The sequence below is a fragment of the Babjeviella inositovora genome (assembly GCF_001661335.1).
Source record: "Babjeviella inositovora NRRL Y-12698 unplaced genomic scaffold BABINscaffold_6, whole genome shotgun sequence".
In the NCBI taxonomy this organism is placed as follows: Eukaryota; Fungi; Ascomycota; class Pichiomycetes; order Serinales; genus Babjeviella; species Babjeviella inositovora.
The window spans coordinates 44,360-60,461 of record NW_017566843.1 but is presented as its reverse complement, the minus strand read 5'-3'; the positions used below and the strand labels follow the sequence as shown (position 1 = coordinate 60,461).

The following is a 16,102-nucleotide window of genomic DNA, read 5'->3' as shown; positions in this document are numbered from 1 at the left end:
ACATCGGAAGAAGATTCCCCTTTGAGGAGTAAAACGTCCGGTGTCTCCAAGAACACTTACATGTATATAACCGTGTATAGCAGTAACTCAATAGCACACATTGGCGTGGCACTGCCAGGCTTTAATAACTGAGAGTTTTTTTTTCATGCCCAGCGTTTAGGATCTACATGCTATCCGTCAACACGGCTAAATCTTTGGTATTGTCAAACGTTCGGACTCATAGCGCGCCAGATCTGAATCGTGGCGCAGTGTGCACTACCCGGACAAGGATACGCACGACTCTTGGCCTACTCCGGCAAAAGCAGCCCTGTAGCGATATGTGCACATGCCAATAAGAGACCCAGCTCGGCCTCAAGCTTACCCTTCACTTAAGCCACCATCACCATGTCTTTCTTCTCTAATCTCACCAACTCTGCCAACTTGGACACTTTCGCCCAGTCTGTCAAGACCTTCGGTGACAAGGTGTCGAACGAATTCGGCGACAAGTTCACTAACGATGTTCTTCCATTCGCTCAGAGAACCCAGATGTTGTTACAGGAAAAGATCTCGGGCCAGGGTCAGGACGTCAGCGAATTGCCACAGGAATATATTGACTTGGAAAAGAGAATCGATACCATTCGGTTTGTGTACGAGAAGCTCTTGTCGGTGACCTCCACCTACGAGAGCGAGGCGTACGACTACCCAGCCAACGCCAAGGAAACGTTCTCTGAAAACCTCAAGACTGTCAATGACAAGTTGCAGAACCTCTCTGCAGTCACCAACTTGTCAGATGCACAGGCGGTATTGGTCTCCCCCGTGCCAAAGGGCGAGCCAAAGACCTTGAACCACGCCTTGGCTAGAGCTGCCACCGCCGGCTCTGACGCCTTGAGAAACAATGTGGGTGCCCAGGACCCAATCGCAGAGGGTTTGGAGACCTATGCGCTCGCTATGAAGAAGTTAGGCAATGCTAGATTGCAGCAGGACCAGTTGATCCGTGCGCACTTCAACGAGCCGTTGCAGCAAGCACTCCGCACCCAGTTGTCGCAGGCCACCAAGGCCAGGCGTGACGTGGAATTAAAGAGAATGAGCTACGATTCCGTCAGAAGTCAGTTGAAGCACGCCAGTGCCGACAGAGAGGCCGCTTTGAGAGTCAAGTTGGAAACCTTGGAAGACGAGTTCGCTAACGCCACCGAGGATGCGGTCAGTGTCATGAAGAACGTTATTGACGGCTCCAAGCCATTGAACCAGTTGGTCGAGTTGGTTAATGCGCAATTGGCCTACCACACCTTGGCTGTCGAGATCTTGGGTGGCACCTTGCCAGACTTGAAAAGCTTGAATGAGGGCTCCGCATCCGTTCCGACCGCTGGCTCTGCTGAAGATGCGTTCGATATCTAAGAACTCCCTTTTTTTTCGGGTGCCTAAATCCGTGCACCAATTTATCCTCTAATTTCTCTTTTTTTTTTGATAAGCACTAATAATTTTCTCTTGCGTGTAGTGTAACAAAGCCAAACTCTTTATGTTTACCGTAAAAAAAGCTTCACTTTAGGTAATGTATAGAATGATGTTTCCCACAAGAATTATAGTCGCACATTGTCTAAATTTGATAAACACACCTGGCATCGTAACTGCTTTACATACACCACTAAGGTGCTTTAATCATCCAGGAAACTGGGGTCCCAGATAAGTCCCAGTAAACAGTTCCCATAACCAATTGCAACCACCAGCATTTAAGGACCCGATACCTCAACAACTCTATTCAGGCGCGCCGCACCTGGCTTTTTTCTCCTACACGTAAATCGTTCAGCGTGGCAGTAAGGCGATGAGGCGTCAACACATCGCTAGTTGACAAGCTTTAGCATATATATCTCTAGCGGTGCCTTTTTTTCGCCATCACGTAATACTACAATACACAAGATTACGAAACATACCGCTTCAATGGCTTCTCGGTACGTACGGTTAGCCACATACTCTCCGTCAGCCACTAACATTGCAGATACAATACCCAACGCCAGGACTTGTTCGGCAACCTACAACAGACAAACAAAATTACTCGTTCCGAATCACCGTACGGCGATGCTTCGATCGATTCCATTCGCAACCAGCAGATTCAGCAGTCCAACTTGGAGTCGCAGTCGGAGCAGGAGGTGGGGGAAATGAGTGACAAGCTATCGATATTGAAGAGCTTGTCGAACCGCCTTGGCGACGAAATCCACAAGTCTAACTTGATCAGCGAAGACTTAACCTCTAACATGGACTCCATGGGAAAGAGCTTGAAAATGACGTACAACCGCATGATGATCATGAGCAAGAAAGCCGGGGTAGGCTGGAAGACGTGGTTGGGATTCTTTTTTATTGTGTTTTTATTTTTCTTCTGGTCATGGATATTTTAGGAATTGGAGGTAGATAGGGTATACTCCTGGACAAAATAAAGATCGGTATAAACGTATTAACCCCCCGATGTGCTGATGTGACAGCCTATTCTACAACCTTGTGCGACGATACCCCCTGTGTCGGCCAGTTTGCGTCCTCCCCGAAATAGGTCTACTCTTTCTCTCACTCGTTTTTCCTACTTTTCTCGCCCCGTAATTTTCTTCTCATCGTAAATGAGATCTTAGCATCGAAGAGACAAAAGGTTATAAACTTTTGAAACGTACTGCAAGGAAATTAGCTGTCGGAAAGAAGCTCGCATCGCTACGCCCTAGACAAAGGCACTTCCCCAGATTCACCAAACCAAGCTATGGACATTGAATTAGGATGAAGGATAATAAATGAAACGTGAGATATGATAAAATAAGGTTCACCCATCCGTACACTCATGTAGGTTACGCGATGAGATGAATAATGCGATACGAAACGTGCTCGACCAGTCAGTTGCGCGAACTCTGGATCTTCAGACTAGGGCTGGCTCTCCTGAGCCTCACCGTGGGTCTCGCTGGGACCCCTGTGGCCGCCTCTGGAACCACCGCGGCCCCTGCCTCTGAAGCCACCGCGACCGGTGCCGTTACTGCCTCTGGTTCTCTTGGACATTCCCGGGATGTTGGTTCTCTTGGCAGTGACTCTCAACTCCCTCTCCTTGTACAAAGTGCCGTTGGAGCCTTCAATTGCCGGGGCAACGGCGTCAGCGTCAACGAACTCGATGTACGCGTAGCCCTTGGGCCTGCCGGTGAAACGGTCATGCAAAATGGTGATTCTGTTCACTACACCATAAGTGTTGAAAACCTGCTCCAACTCCTCTGGCGTCGTGGTGTAGTCGACGTTACCAACATAGATAGAGCGGACATCAACCTCCTGCTGCATCATAAGCCTGGTATCTGGGGCTGACTCTGCGACGATCATCACAGCTTCGGTCTGTTCCTGTGGAATCTGTCCTTGTTCAGACATGGTAAATGCAATGGTGTGGGATATATGATGCTCTGATGCTGATCTGGTCACTATCATTAGCCTCGTGACGGCTACTGGGACTTTTCGACACCAAAGTCACGCGTTGGCCTGCACATATCACTCCATCGCTTACCTAAGCTGGAAAATTTTTTTTTCTCCTTTCTAGCCGCTATACATAAAACCATCTTACCAGCTTACCACGATTACCCATCTTTGTTATCCACATCCCAAACAAAATGACTTCCGTTAGAAAGAGAAAGATGGCACGCTCCAGTGTCACGAAGATGACCCGTCGTGTGAAGGACAAGAGAAGAACGGTGAACATCCACTCAAATCCGCTCATCGCCGCCAACTGGGACCACAGCTTGACCATGGCCCAGAACTATAAGAAGTTGGGGTTGACCGTGAAGTTGAGTAGAGCTGCTGGTGGGGAGGAAAAGGCCCTTGCGGTTGAAGTCAAGAATGAAGCAAAGAGAAGAGCCGCTATGAAGGATGCTGTTCCGCCAGTGCCGTTCGGCGAAGCCGATCCATCCACCATCCCTGCGGGTGAGGCCCGCATTGTCCGCGACGATGAGGGCGAAGTTGTCAAGATCATCTACGGTACCATGGCCGTCTCCTCCCAAGGTCATAACGCCTCTAAACAGGACCAAGACGAATCCACCAAGACCGAGGTCGTTAAGAAATTGGAGGAATTGGCCGCAACCGCATACGTCAAGAGAGAGAGAACTCAGAGCGAAAGAGAAAACGACTGGTGCAGAAGCTTGCACGAAAAGTACGGTGATGACTTTGACAAAATGTTCTGGGACAAAAAGTTGAATGTCTGGCAGCACTCCAAGGGCGAGTTGAGAAAAAAGCTCACCAAATGGAAGAAGGCCAACGGCATCAACTAGCACCCCTGCATTTTCTTTGTACACTATCATTTCCTATTCTGCCACCTTCTTTATCTTCTGTGTTTACTTATATATAATTATTTCAAAGGTACGGGTTTATATATTAACTGTTCCCTGTAGTCGTAGATCAAAGGATGACCCTGCTGAAACCATCGGGTCCATATAATGCTAACATTTTGAACCACTATCAGTCTTTACTCTGGAGATCTTGAGCTTTTTCGGAGAGTATGCCGTTCCTTTTGATGCTGCTGAAATTCATTAAACAGCCCTTGAGCACATGTCCCTGTTACGAATCATCATAAACACCGCCCATATATTCTCATTGATACACGACAGATATAAACATTATATATCCCTGATAATACCTCATATCTCTCTGTCTCCACCACCGGCTGAGCCGTCAATAATTCAAGCTAGAGCGTTGTATAACGCTCTGCCTATACGTCTCACCATATGCATGGCCTGACGGGTGCGGCTCAGCTTATCGTAAGATTTTCAAGCTGGAATTTTTCACCGTAACGAGTACTTAGTCTCACCACTTTACGTTCACATTTCCGGTCTTATAAACCACAATTATGTCGAAAAGAACCACAGAGGCGGTCGAGGAGGCTTCTGCCAAAAAACTCAACACCCAGTTCACCAAGGAAGACACCCACTCGTTTTTTAACCCGGCAATCTTTGACGAGCAGTTCCGCGCCGACTTGAAAACGTCTGTGTTAGCCTCCCAGCCATACAAATGGGGGACCATCAAGTCGCTCTTGGACGACACGTTGTTGCGCCAGGTCCGAAAGGAAGTTGAGAACGAGATCGTGTTCACTAAAAAGGAAACCGATATCTACAAAGTGCACCAGTCGGGGGACTTGGCCAACTTGTCGGGCCTCGACTGGGACGATTTGTCGCGTTTGCCCTCCCTATTCAAAATGAGAGCCGCAATCTACTCGGAGGAGTTCCGTGACTATCTCTCGGAGCTTACCGGGTGCGGCAAGTTGAGTGGGGTCAAGACCGACATGAGTATCAACACCTACACCAAGTCGTGCCACCTCTTGACCCATGATGACGTCATCGGCTCCAGACGTGTCAGCTTCATCTTGTACTTACCCGATGCTGACAAGACCTGGAAGGAGCATTACGGTGGAGCATTGCGTCTTTTCCCGTCGGTTATCCCGAACGTGCCCCAGACAGATTACCACTGCAAGCTCGTTCCCCAGTTTAATCAGATTGCGTTTTTCACCGTTCAGCCTGGCTTGTCGTTCCACGACGTGGAAGAGGTCCGAGTCAATAAGCAGAGGTTGTCGATCCAGGGGTGGTTCCACATTCCCCAGGAAGGCGAAGACGGCTACATCCCGGGCGAACAAGAAGCGACGGAAGCGAGATCATCGTTACAGCAATTGCAGTCAAAGGAGCTAGCGGAGTTTGACTTCCCTAAGCCTATTAGAACGGGATTCCCAGTGGATGAGCTCAGGGTCTACGAACTGGTGTCAGAGGTCTTTCCGGGTTTGGCCAAGGCGGAGCATGAGTATTTAGCCGAGTTCATGAACCCGACCCTCTTGGACCTTTCCCAAATCCATCAGATGCACTCGGTGTTTTCCGAGGAGTCCGTAATCGAGATCCCGGAGTTGTTGAACCCAGAGTTTGCTGGGCTGTTGTACGAGGCCATCAGGACGCTTGAGATGGAGGCCAAGATGCCGCAGACCGCTGCTGAGATTCAATATCCTTGGAAGTGCGCTGTTCCGCCCCACAAGCACCGCTACATGTACCTCGATGGGCGCCAGCCGGAGGACGTGACTACCAGTGCTGGCACGCAGCGCGCCATCGTGGGCCCACAGGACGCGCCAAACTTTGCATTGACGCAGTACATCGCACAAAGCGCCGCGCCGCGTGACGACGCGCACGTCACGGTCCAGTTAGCGCGTGTAGGCGCGATGTTCCAGTCGCTTGCGTTCCGCAAGTGGGTGGCAGCCGTCACGGGGCTCGCGATTCTCTCAGATCAGGTGCTTGTACGGCGCTTCAGGCCTGGCCACGATTTTACCTTGGCTACTAAATTGCCTGCCACCGACGCGCTCTTGGAAGCGTCCTTGAACTTGACCCCGTCTAAGGGCTGGGACAGTGGCGAATTGGGCGGCTATGAGTTGTGCATGGCCGGGATGGATGACGAGGATGAGGACGACCCAGCGATCTACAAGGCCGCCAAGGTAGGCGAGGATGGCGGCGACGACGGCGTTTTGTTCACCAGCCAGGCCAAGTGGAACTCCTTGACATTGATGTTGAGGGACGAGAGTGTCTTGAAGTTTGTAAAGTATGTTTCCTGGAGCAGCCAGGGTAGTCGTTGGGACCTTAGCTGCCAATGGGGTCTCAAGGAGGAAGAGGAAGCAGACTAAGTAGATATTTGGTTTACATTTGATTCGCGTGGCATAGATGTTCACCCCAATACATTTAATTCCCGAGCCTCTAGTTCGATTATCTCCTTGTAGCAGCCGTTGAGGTCTTTTACCTTGAAGGTGGGGCCAGCCCCGCTGACCAAGCTGAAAGGAGGAACCACGCATTTTGGCGGGACCACCGTATCGGGTTCAATCACACAGCAATCGTACACTACACACATGTTTGAGAGCCTGGCACGCGCGCCCACGAGAATTCGGTTACCTAAGCTGGCTGCCTCTACGGCACAGTACTCCCCAAGCACCACGTAGTTACCGATCTTGAGCGTCCCGTGGAGGTGCTTTTCAGAGGGATACGCGGGTGGAGTGAGGCTCGCGTGGTGATCCACGTAGCAGTACTTACCAATGCTGATGGTGGGCACCAAGTCCTGTGCATCTTCTGGGTGTAGCGAATCGTGAAGGGTCACTTGGCCGTGCAAGTAGGCGTATGGGTGTACTGTGGTGTGACCACTGATGAGGATCCGGTCTGAGCCTGTGATCACAGCCTCTCTGGAGATTCTGTTTCCCGATGAGGTCTCAATGTATGTCATGGAGGTATATAGGGGACAACAGGGTGGCTAGGTTTTGTCGTTCGCGTCCGCACTCAACGCTAAAGCAACGTTTTTAGTGTTTACAGAAACGCAACCGATCTTTCAAAGTAGAATCGCTTGCCCTTAATGCGACGCATGTTTACGCTACCGTGGGCTTGCCGGTATCTATAGCTACAGAGGTATTACCGATAACTGTAATAATTACATTGTGTTTATAAAACCTAAATAACATAGTAGAAACCACAGTCAGCAGACCAAAACAACCAATAGGAATGCATAGAACAGATTAATGGAATGGATAGTATTGGACCGATCACGCGGGAATGAGAAGTAGATTAGATAAAAAGGTTTGGGAAAAGAGGGTCGTTAGAAAAGAATTAGGATGAGAATATTGAGGAGTCAATAAACTTAAGCCTTGGCCAAAGCCTTCTTAACAGCGAATCTGGTCTGCTTCTTCAAGACCATAACCTGGAATCTTTCGAAATCGGTCAACTGTCTTCTTCTTTCTCTAGCGGCAATCTTCTTGGCCCAAGAGGAGGCAGCCCACTTAGCGTCGACACCGGAGGCGGTCCACTTAGAGGCAACGGTACCAGTTCTGGAACCTCTTGGCAAAGCAATGGTCAATGGAGTCAAAACAACGTTGGCCAAAGAGACAACCTGTCTGACGACAGAGGTCTTTGGACCGTCAACCAAGACTCTCTTCTGGTCGACGATTTCAACGATGGCGGCCAATTTACCGTCAACTAAAACGACACGGCCAACTTCAACTAATCTCCAAGCAGAGGCTTTAACTTTGGTTTCAGACATTTTTAAGGGATATGGTCTTTAAAATCTCTTCTAACAGTTCCTAAGGAGGGTGTTTTAAGCTACTTTACTTTTATTAACTACGGTATCCTGCCATGGTTGGGATTTTCCAGCTGCCAACCCTACCTCACCTGCTCTGTGTGTAGCAGCTGCGTGCGTAGGGGGAGTGCGGGAAACAATAATTTCGACGACCAAAGAATTTTTCCACTCGGAGCGCGAAAATTTTCGGTAAAAGAAACGTTTTGTGCGTGGTTTGGCGTACACACGTGATGCTACATGTGACCTACACGTGACTAAACTTCTGCATCTGTATGAGTTTTTCGACTTGAAGCGAACATTTTCACACGCACTTGTGACTGCTTTCTTGAAGTGGCATTGCACGCTAATCTATGGGCCATCACGTGGAAATTATCACCCGCACGATAAAACGTGAGAGGAGGATTACGTCATGCTTTGGACAAGGTGGTAGAGCTGGGCTTACAGCTTATTGGTATTACGTCTCGTTGCCCTGCTGTACCATCTATATAATAGCCTCTTAAATGCATCAGAATACTATACGACTAGGCTTATATTAATTCCTAAGTGCTAAAGAAACGATGCCTGGTCTTTCACGGTTGTTCAGCTGGAAAGATCTCAGCTACCGTACCTCACAATCCACAGGATAAAATCACTCTTTGGTGATCAACAAGCACCGTTAGCGTTAATTGGCTGGACAATCGATCTCTCTCCGCTGTTGAACTTCGAAGGGGCGTACTAGCAGTCAAGAGGGTATGGTAGGCTAATAGCCCTGTGTGTTGGCTAGGTACGAGATCTTTTATCGCCCATTTAACTATTTTCACTTCATCTCTGTTCCTCGGGATTTGAAAAACGAACCGTTGGATCGGCATGAACGGTTGATATGTACTGTGGCGGGGAGGTCAGAAATTTAGCCATATTATGATGTGATCGAGGCTGCGGCTTAGAAAAGCTTACTCCCAACGTAACCTACCGAAAACAATAATTTCCGCCCGTTCTCTAGCTTAGTACACGGATGAGAAGAGGGCAAAGAAATCAGGTTCTATAAATTGGTTTCTTATCCAACCCCCATACCCCTGAAATGAACAATTCTCAAATACTGTACAAGCTGGCACGTTATCCCTCGCCTGAGCTGGAGGTGCATGTGCATATTACTAAGTTTATGTGCGACCCACCTAAGGGGATCCACAGTTTATTTACTGAGTTTCGAAAATAGCTTAAATTCCGGAAAATTGGGTAACTTTCTGTACGTGTTTTATTCAAGCTCAACTTATTTGGGATATAAAAATATACACTTAGTTACCTTCTGGCAGTTGGAACTAACCTCTAATTCTTGCCTTTTTCCAACAGACGCAACATCTACTGCACCATGTCTACTAGCGTTGGCAAAACAATTTCCGCCATTTCCGGCACTGGCTTCCCTTCCAAAGCTCCCAAGGATGCCCAAGTTGTAACTGTCAACGAAACTGAGAAACGGAAATCCTCCTACCCAGAGTACTTGCCTATTTGGGACAGATCCATTACTGCGCAGCCGGCCTATACCAAGATCCCATACCATGACAAAGCCTTAGACGCTGATCCTGCGATGCCAAACTTGTTACCAAAACAAAAGCTAGACAACAAGGAAATCTTGTTAAGTAATTTGACCCCCAAGTTTGGTACCGAGGTGAAAGGGTTGCAATTGGCTGATTTGGTTGATAACCCAAGAGCCAAAGATGAATTGGCATTGTTGGTGGCTCAACGTGGAGTTTTGCTTTTCCGTGACCAGGAGGATCTTCTCAAGTTAGGTCCTGCAAAAATCAAGGAGTTTGTTTCGTACTTCGGTGCCCTTCACCAGCACCCCACCTCTGGAGGTCTGGCCGGACATCCGGAGTTTCACAACACCTACAGAAGTGGGGACTTTAGCCCCGCTGAATTTTTCAAAACGCACACTACCTCTACTGCGTGGCACTCCGACGTGACGTACGAGTTACAGCCGCCATCATACTCCTTGTTGGCCATGGTAGATACCCCACCATCCGGTGGCGATACCATCTTCGCCGATGCCAGGGAAGCTTACAATCGCTTATCGCCGGGATTCCAAGCTTTATTAACGGATTTGAGGGCCAGTCACTCAGCTCATGCACAAGCTGACACTGCTGTGGCGAATGGGGGGATCCTTAGAAGGGAGCCTATTACCACTTTCCATCCTATCGTGAGAAACCACCCCGTTACCAAAAAAAAGTCCCTCTTCGTGAACAGCCAATTCACGCGCACCGTGGAAGGGCTTAAGACGGAGGAAAGTAACGCCTTGTTGAAGTTTTTGCTCCAACACTTAAACAACTCTGTTGACTATCAACTCAGAGTCCAATGGAAACAATTTTCCATTGTTCTTTGGGATAACAGATCTATGATACATTCGGCCCTTGTGGATTTTGACACCGACTCGTATATTCGGCACGCATTCAGATTACTGGTGAGGGCCGAAATACCGACTGGAAAAATCGAAGAGGAAGCAGATGATGCATAGTCTAATGCTGATTGAACCAAGTATATACACCTTGTCCTTTAATTTCGTCGCGCATTCCTTTTGTTTTAATTATTTACATGAGTCTGCAGAAAATATTTAACTTAACCAGCTTTTTAGCCCACACGTGTACTCCGCCCCCAAAGCATTATATAGCTCCGTATCAGTAGCGATGTATCCATCCGTATGAGTCACTGAAAAAGCCACCAATTGTATATTTATTGGATTAAATCCGGTGATCAGTCTAGATCTATAGCGAACTACGTGATATTCGGGGTTAACAAATGTGGGGTATATATCAACGTGCGTAAACTCCGGTTACTGCCGAGATTGCGAGATTGTGTAGAATCATTGCGATTGGCCATCGCCTCCACAAGTATAAGCCTTATCCGCCTTTATTCTCTCTATTCAGTACCAGGTGTTTCAAAACCCCTGCTTGTTACGGGAAGCTGGATTCTTGTCCATCATTCTACCCGAGGTAGCCACCAGCCCACCACAGTTTGTCTTATCTACCACAATTTAAAGTTACACACTTTAAATCTTGATAATTCAATCAGCGAACCATATCACCCCTCGGATTGTGAAAATAGAACGACTATCAGGTTGAGGTGTGGATGGTAATTAGTCAGCAGCGGTACCCTCAAAATGTCAACGAGGAACTGCCTCGGCACAAGGATATATAAGCAGCCGATGGATCCCTAAGCTAACATAATATAATCGTTGCCGTACGACTCTAGTCAGTAAAAAGAAAAAAAAACAAGCCATCATAATATGTCTTCCGCCGTTGTGTCTAAGGGGATCTCCGCCGTTCAGGAGGGATTATCCCATATCGGGCTTTCTGAGAAACAGCAGGTCCTCACCGTTACAAGCGAGGATAAGAAAGAATCTTCATACCCTGAATATTTGCCGATCTGGGATAAGACCATTCCTCAGCAACCTGCCTACACCAAAGTCCCATACGACGACAGGGCATTGTATGCCGATACTAGCTTACCAACCTTGTTACCAACCTTGAAGTTGGCCAGCAAAGAGATTTCCTTAAAGGAAATCTCTCCAAAATTCGGTACCGTTGTTACTGGTGTGCAATTGACTGATTTGGTGGACAACCCAAAGGCAAAGGATGAGTTAGCTTCGTTGATCGCCCAGCGCGGGGTTTTGGTTTTCCACAACCAGGAAAATTTCTTCAAGTTGGGTCCAGACAAGTTGAAAGAATTCATTTCTTACTACGGTGTTCCACACGAGCACCCAACCTCTGGGAACTTGAAGGGTCATCCAGAGTTTCACAACATCTACAAAAGTGGGACTTTCAACCCGGAAAGATTATATGGGTTGACGTCACGTACCACCTCTACCGCTTGGCATTCAGATGTCACATACGAGGAACAGCCACCTTCGTACTCTCTTATTGCAATGGTGAATACTCCGCCCTCTGGCGGAGATACTATTTTCGCGGACACCAGGGAAGCCTACAACCGCTTATCCGATGGCTTCAAGGAACGCTTACACGGTTTAAAAGCTAGCCACTCCGCTCATGAACAAGCCGCTTTTGCTTTAAAGGCCGGTGGTGTTGTCAGACGCGCCCCGGTAATCAACTATCATCCGATTGTTAGGCAGCACCCTGTGACTAAGAGGAAATCGATTTATGTGAACCACCAGTTCACGCGTGAAATAGAGGGGTACAAACGTGAGGAGAGCAGCGCGTTGCTCGACTTCTTGTACCTGCACGTTGGAACCTCCGTGGACTACCAGATCAGGGTTAATTGGAAGCAATTCTCTGTTGTGTTTTGGGACAACAGAATCGCCATCCACTCAGCTATCCTGGATTTTGACCCTAAGGGGCACACTAGACATGCCTTCAGGTTAATGGTCAGAGGGGAAGTTCCAGTTGAAGGCGACCTTGACGAGGCTGAATAATCCTCTCTAAAATTTGCACAATCCGCACATGTGAATGGTGAACGGGAGCAGGACCTCCTAAACGCCCTTTTTTTTCAATTGGTCCGAGCTATATTCTATATTCTCCTAGCTTTTTTTTTTTCTCTAATTATAAAATGAAACACAATTGGATTCACGAAGCCTATGAAATATGGCTGACTGACTAAGGTGTAGCAATGCCCAGAAACAAATTATGAGCTTATCACGATACAAACAGCCCACGAGGGTGCGAGACGGCTAATACTCTGCCAACCATCGAAGCCCGCACTTCTCAACCCTCTGTTTGATCGTTTTGAAAAGCCCCTGGCATAATGGGTTGGTGGAATTCATGTACATATCTGTTATGCAGCTTTTTAGATATCTATGCACGAGGTGGAAAACCCGTTACATGTGGGTTGTTCCGGGAAAGTCGCTCTCTGTCCTAGATTTGTGCGCTAAATATAGCACAATCTGAGGAATCTCCTAACATTAGTGCGACACGTAAAAAAAAGAGAGTAAATATCGCACATGACACGTGTATAAGGCTTTTTCTTCTCTGATCTTTTGGTTTGAACCTCCATATAAAACATTCACCACTTTCCTGATGTCAAACTTGTTATTTAGAATTGACTGCGGTCACCAGAACTATGACTGGGGTAAGTAACGTACTCTCCCCATGGCGTGTACATCAGCAACGTTCTAACACCCAGTAGGTAAGATTGGCTCCTCTTCGGCCGTTGCGCGGTTCGCTGCCGCTTCTAACGCCGCCACCAAGATTGACGAGTCCAAGCCATATGCAGAATTGTGGATGGGCACTCACCCATCGGTTCCTTCCGTTAACGTCAGTACCAACGAAACCTTGAGAGACTTGGTAACTGCCAATCCAGACAAGCTATTAGGCCAGGATATCATCTCCAAATTTGGCTCCTCCAAGGAACTCCCGTTCTTGTTCAAGGTGTTGTCCATAGAAAAGGTGCTCTCCATCCAAGCCCATCCTGACAAGGCCGGTGCTAAGATCTTGCACGCCAACGATCCAAAGAACTACCCAGACGACAACCACAAGCCGGAGATGGCCATTGCCGTTACGGACTTTGAGGGCTTCTGTGGGTTCAAGCCGTTAGACCAAATCTCGGAGTCCTTGAACAAGTTCCCGCAGTTTGCCGAGATTGTCGGTGAGGACACCAAGCGCGAATTCCAGGCTGGCATAAAGCCAGCCGCCGTAGCTGGTTCTGATGCGGATGTGAACAACAGAAAGTTGCTCCAGGCCGTGTTCGGTAAGTTGATGCGCACGAATGACGAAACCATCGCGAGATTGGCTGCCTCCTTGGTAGACAGCGCAACCACACAGCCTGGGCTTTTCTACCCCGGTCAGGCCGAATTGATCCTCCGCCTCAACAAGCAGTTTCCAAACGATATCGGTTTATTCTGTGGGTGCGTCATGTTGAACCATTGTCAATTGCAGGCCGGTGAAGCGATGTTTTTACAGGCTAAGGACCCTCACGCCTACATCTCTGGTGACATCATCGAATGCATGGCTGCATCTGACAATGTCGTGAGAGCTGGCTTCACTCCAAAGTTTAAGGACGTCGAAAACTTGGTTGACATGTTGACCTACTCCTACGACTCGGTGGAGAAGCAAAAGATGGCCCCATTGGCCTTCCCAAGAGCCCAGGGTGACGGTAAGTCGGTCTTGTACGACCCACCTATCGCCGAGTTCTCCGTGTTGCAAACTGTCTTGTCCAAAACTGGTGACGTTCAAACTTTTGCCAGGTTTGAGGGCCCTTCCATCGTGATCACTACCAAGGGTACCGGTAAGATTTCCGTTAAGGGCTCCAGCTCTCCGCTCGAAGCGGAGACCGGTTTCGTCTTCTTCGTCGCCCCAGGTGCCGAGATTGAGTTAGAATCTACATCCGAAGACTTTGTTTCGTACAGAGCCTTTGTTGAAGCCAACTAGAGTGTCTTTGCCTATTTATAATTTCTGTATAATAATGTTGTTGTATTTTTGGTTTCTGTAGATCTACACACGCCTGGGTGTCCTATAGCCCTATTGAGCCCCGTACTTCCGGTAAAGCACTCTCAACTTTGAGTCAAAGGCATCGCCATCCAAGTAGCATCCCTTTAGCCACCGCTCACTATGAGCCCCGACTTCGCGGAACTCCTTTCTAGCATGGAGGGTTCTGCGGTTATTAAACAATACCGCACTTCTCTCGTTAGTCTTTATGACATACTGGTTCTTTGGATCGTTAAGGAACCCCTCAAAAAGCTTCATGCCTCTCATGAAGCTCTCAAAGAGGTGCGCATCCTGTTCAAGGATTCCCCTTTCAAACGGCGCCTGAAACGGTGGTGAGTAGGCTATTTCCTTGATTCCTCCCAGAACGGGGTCCTCGGTGATTAAAGGTCTGGAATAGGCGTAGTAATACTCTGTGTGGTCGTAATGATAGTTGATTGGGACCTTCAACAATGCATCGTAGGCCGCTTGGTCGGCCTCTTTGACGTATAAAGCAGCTCTGTAGGAGTCGGCAAAGACGTTGTCTCCCCCTTCAGTAGAATTTTGCAATGCGTGCAAGATCTGGATCCCGGGCGGCGCCTCGTAGTAGCACAAATCCATGTGCAACGGTAAGTAGGTCGAGGTATAGGCGATGTTGGTGGCCTCCTTGATGTTTTTCACATCAAACAAGCGACCGTAGAAGGTCTCTCTGATGTAAGCAATCCGCTCAGCGATGTTCTCTATGGCCCACTTACCGTTAGGCATGATGAACTCCTTGCCTTCCGGGATGTCGTTGATGAAAACCATTCCGTACTTGTTCAAGTTGTCCAAAGCAGTGAACAAGGTCTTCTCGTCATTCATATATTTGTCGTAGGTGATATTGTGGACGATTTCTTGCTCGTTTTCCCGTAACGTTTCGAGATCCCAGTATAGCATCTGAGACTTGAGATCCCTCCCCTCCCCGCAGTTCTGCGGGGCATTAGCGTACCTCCTCAAGAACTCTTCAGTGTAGAAGGACGAAGCTCCATCGGACCAATCGACTTGAAGGCCCCTAATGGAAGAATTTGCGTCTTCCCTAGTGATAAACCTTGGCTCTCTAGCCGGTCTGATGGTAACATCCAAGCTACCAGTGGTGAACAATTTTTGTTTGGAGTAAGGGTCCCTCGACCGGAGAGAGTCACATGCGTCGCGGAGAAAGATATTGTTTAGCAGAACCGTCTTGTGCTCAATCGAAAGACTAATGGACTTGTTGTTGTAGCTCTTGAACTTCACCTGGCATTGGATTCCCGAGACGCTAAAAGGCCGGAGAGCTCTGCCGAAGATACGGGGAAGCTGTTTTGGAGGGGTCCGAAGGCTTTTGCAAGGCAACATGGAAAAGAGTGTGTGTTCTCGATTTTGTCGATTATTGCCTTTTTTTCGCATCAGCTGATGCGGTTTCGGTAAATCAGCCGGAGTAACCGACACCACACGCTTTGGCAAGAGAAACCCCTCCCCGTAGTCCTATTGGTACCCCATACCTCTCCGGCAAACCTCCTCACGTGACCTAACCCCGCAGACAGGTGGGAGGCCTGCCTCGGGCGTTGACACTAAGTCTGTTAGTATTAGGTTATGAGCGCCGCATATAAGGCCGAGTCTAGACCTTCAGAGATCTGACGCTGGGTGGC

The 16,102-nt window shown here is 48.4% G+C and overlaps 10 protein-coding genes across 10 annotated transcripts; 6 read left to right on the top strand and 4 right to left on the bottom strand.

Moving 5' to 3' along the window:
- Positions 1–384: 384 nt before the first annotated feature.
- On the top strand, positions 385–2,369 carry BABINDRAFT_7917 (uncharacterized protein; the record flags this gene model as incomplete). The annotated part of the gene is made up of 2 exons (XM_019132704.1): positions 385–1,361; positions 1,973–2,369. The coding sequence occupies 2 exons, from the start codon at positions 385–387 to the stop codon at positions 2,367–2,369; spliced, it is 1,374 nt and encodes a 457-aa protein (XP_018985028.1).
- A 505-nt stretch (positions 2,370–2,874) lies between these two features.
- On the bottom strand, positions 2,875–3,360 carry BABINDRAFT_171356 (uncharacterized protein; the record flags this gene model as incomplete). The annotated part of the gene is made up of 1 exon (XM_019130811.1): positions 2,875–3,360. One exon carries the CDS (start codon positions 3,358–3,360, stop codon positions 2,875–2,877), a length of 486 nt encoding a protein of 161 aa, XP_018985027.1.
- A 221-nt stretch (positions 3,361–3,581) lies between these two features.
- On the top strand, positions 3,582–4,351 carry BABINDRAFT_161412 (uncharacterized protein). Its single transcript, XM_019128791.1, has one exon. It carries the CDS (start codon positions 3,597–3,599, stop codon positions 4,248–4,250), a length of 654 nt encoding a protein of 217 aa, XP_018985026.1. The 5' UTR covers positions 3,582–3,596; the 3' UTR covers positions 4,251–4,351.
- Positions 4,352–4,825: 474 nt separating this feature from the next.
- OFD1 (oxidative DNA demethylase) lies at positions 4,826–6,628 on the top strand (the record flags this gene model as incomplete). Its single annotated transcript, XM_019132703.1, has 1 exon — positions 4,826–6,628. The coding sequence occupies one exon, from the start codon at positions 4,826–4,828 to the stop codon at positions 6,626–6,628; it is 1,803 nt and encodes a 600-aa protein (XP_018985025.1).
- Positions 6,629–6,669: 41 nt separating this feature from the next.
- BABINDRAFT_36041 (uncharacterized protein) lies at positions 6,670–7,215 on the bottom strand (the record flags this gene model as incomplete). The annotated part of the gene is made up of 1 exon (XM_019131748.1): positions 6,670–7,215. One exon carries the CDS (start codon positions 7,213–7,215, stop codon positions 6,670–6,672), a length of 546 nt encoding a protein of 181 aa, XP_018985024.1.
- A 265-nt stretch (positions 7,216–7,480) lies between these two features.
- Positions 7,481–8,128, bottom strand: RPL14 (60S ribosomal protein eL14). Its single transcript, XM_019127070.1, has one exon. The coding sequence runs from the start codon at positions 8,020–8,022 to the stop codon at positions 7,624–7,626; it is 399 nt and encodes a 132-aa protein (XP_018985023.1). The 5' UTR covers positions 8,023–8,128; the 3' UTR covers positions 7,481–7,623.
- A 1,196-nt stretch (positions 8,129–9,324) lies between these two features.
- BABINDRAFT_161410 (TauD/TfdA dioxygenase family protein) lies at positions 9,325–10,653 on the top strand. Its single transcript, XM_019128790.1, has one exon. It carries the CDS (start codon positions 9,404–9,406, stop codon positions 10,541–10,543), a length of 1,140 nt encoding a protein of 379 aa, XP_018985022.1. The 5' UTR covers positions 9,325–9,403; the 3' UTR covers positions 10,544–10,653.
- A 658-nt stretch (positions 10,654–11,311) lies between these two features.
- Positions 11,312–12,454, top strand: BABINDRAFT_166809 (TauD/TfdA dioxygenase family protein; the record flags this gene model as incomplete). Its single annotated transcript, XM_019130464.1, has 1 exon — positions 11,312–12,454. One exon carries the CDS (start codon positions 11,312–11,314, stop codon positions 12,452–12,454), a length of 1,143 nt encoding a protein of 380 aa, XP_018985021.1.
- A 601-nt stretch (positions 12,455–13,055) lies between these two features.
- On the top strand, positions 13,056–14,405 carry PMI1 (mannose-6-phosphate isomerase; the record flags this gene model as incomplete). The annotated part of the gene is made up of 2 exons (XM_019132702.1): positions 13,056–13,107; positions 13,165–14,405. The coding sequence occupies 2 exons, from the start codon at positions 13,056–13,058 to the stop codon at positions 14,403–14,405; spliced, it is 1,293 nt and encodes a 430-aa protein (XP_018985020.1).
- Positions 14,406–14,495: 90 nt separating this feature from the next.
- BABINDRAFT_7908 (uncharacterized protein) lies at positions 14,496–15,809 on the bottom strand (the record flags this gene model as incomplete). The annotated part of the gene is made up of 1 exon (XM_019132701.1): positions 14,496–15,809. The coding sequence occupies one exon, from the start codon at positions 15,807–15,809 to the stop codon at positions 14,496–14,498; it is 1,314 nt and encodes a 437-aa protein (XP_018985019.1).
- Positions 15,810–16,102: the final 293 nt, after the last annotated feature.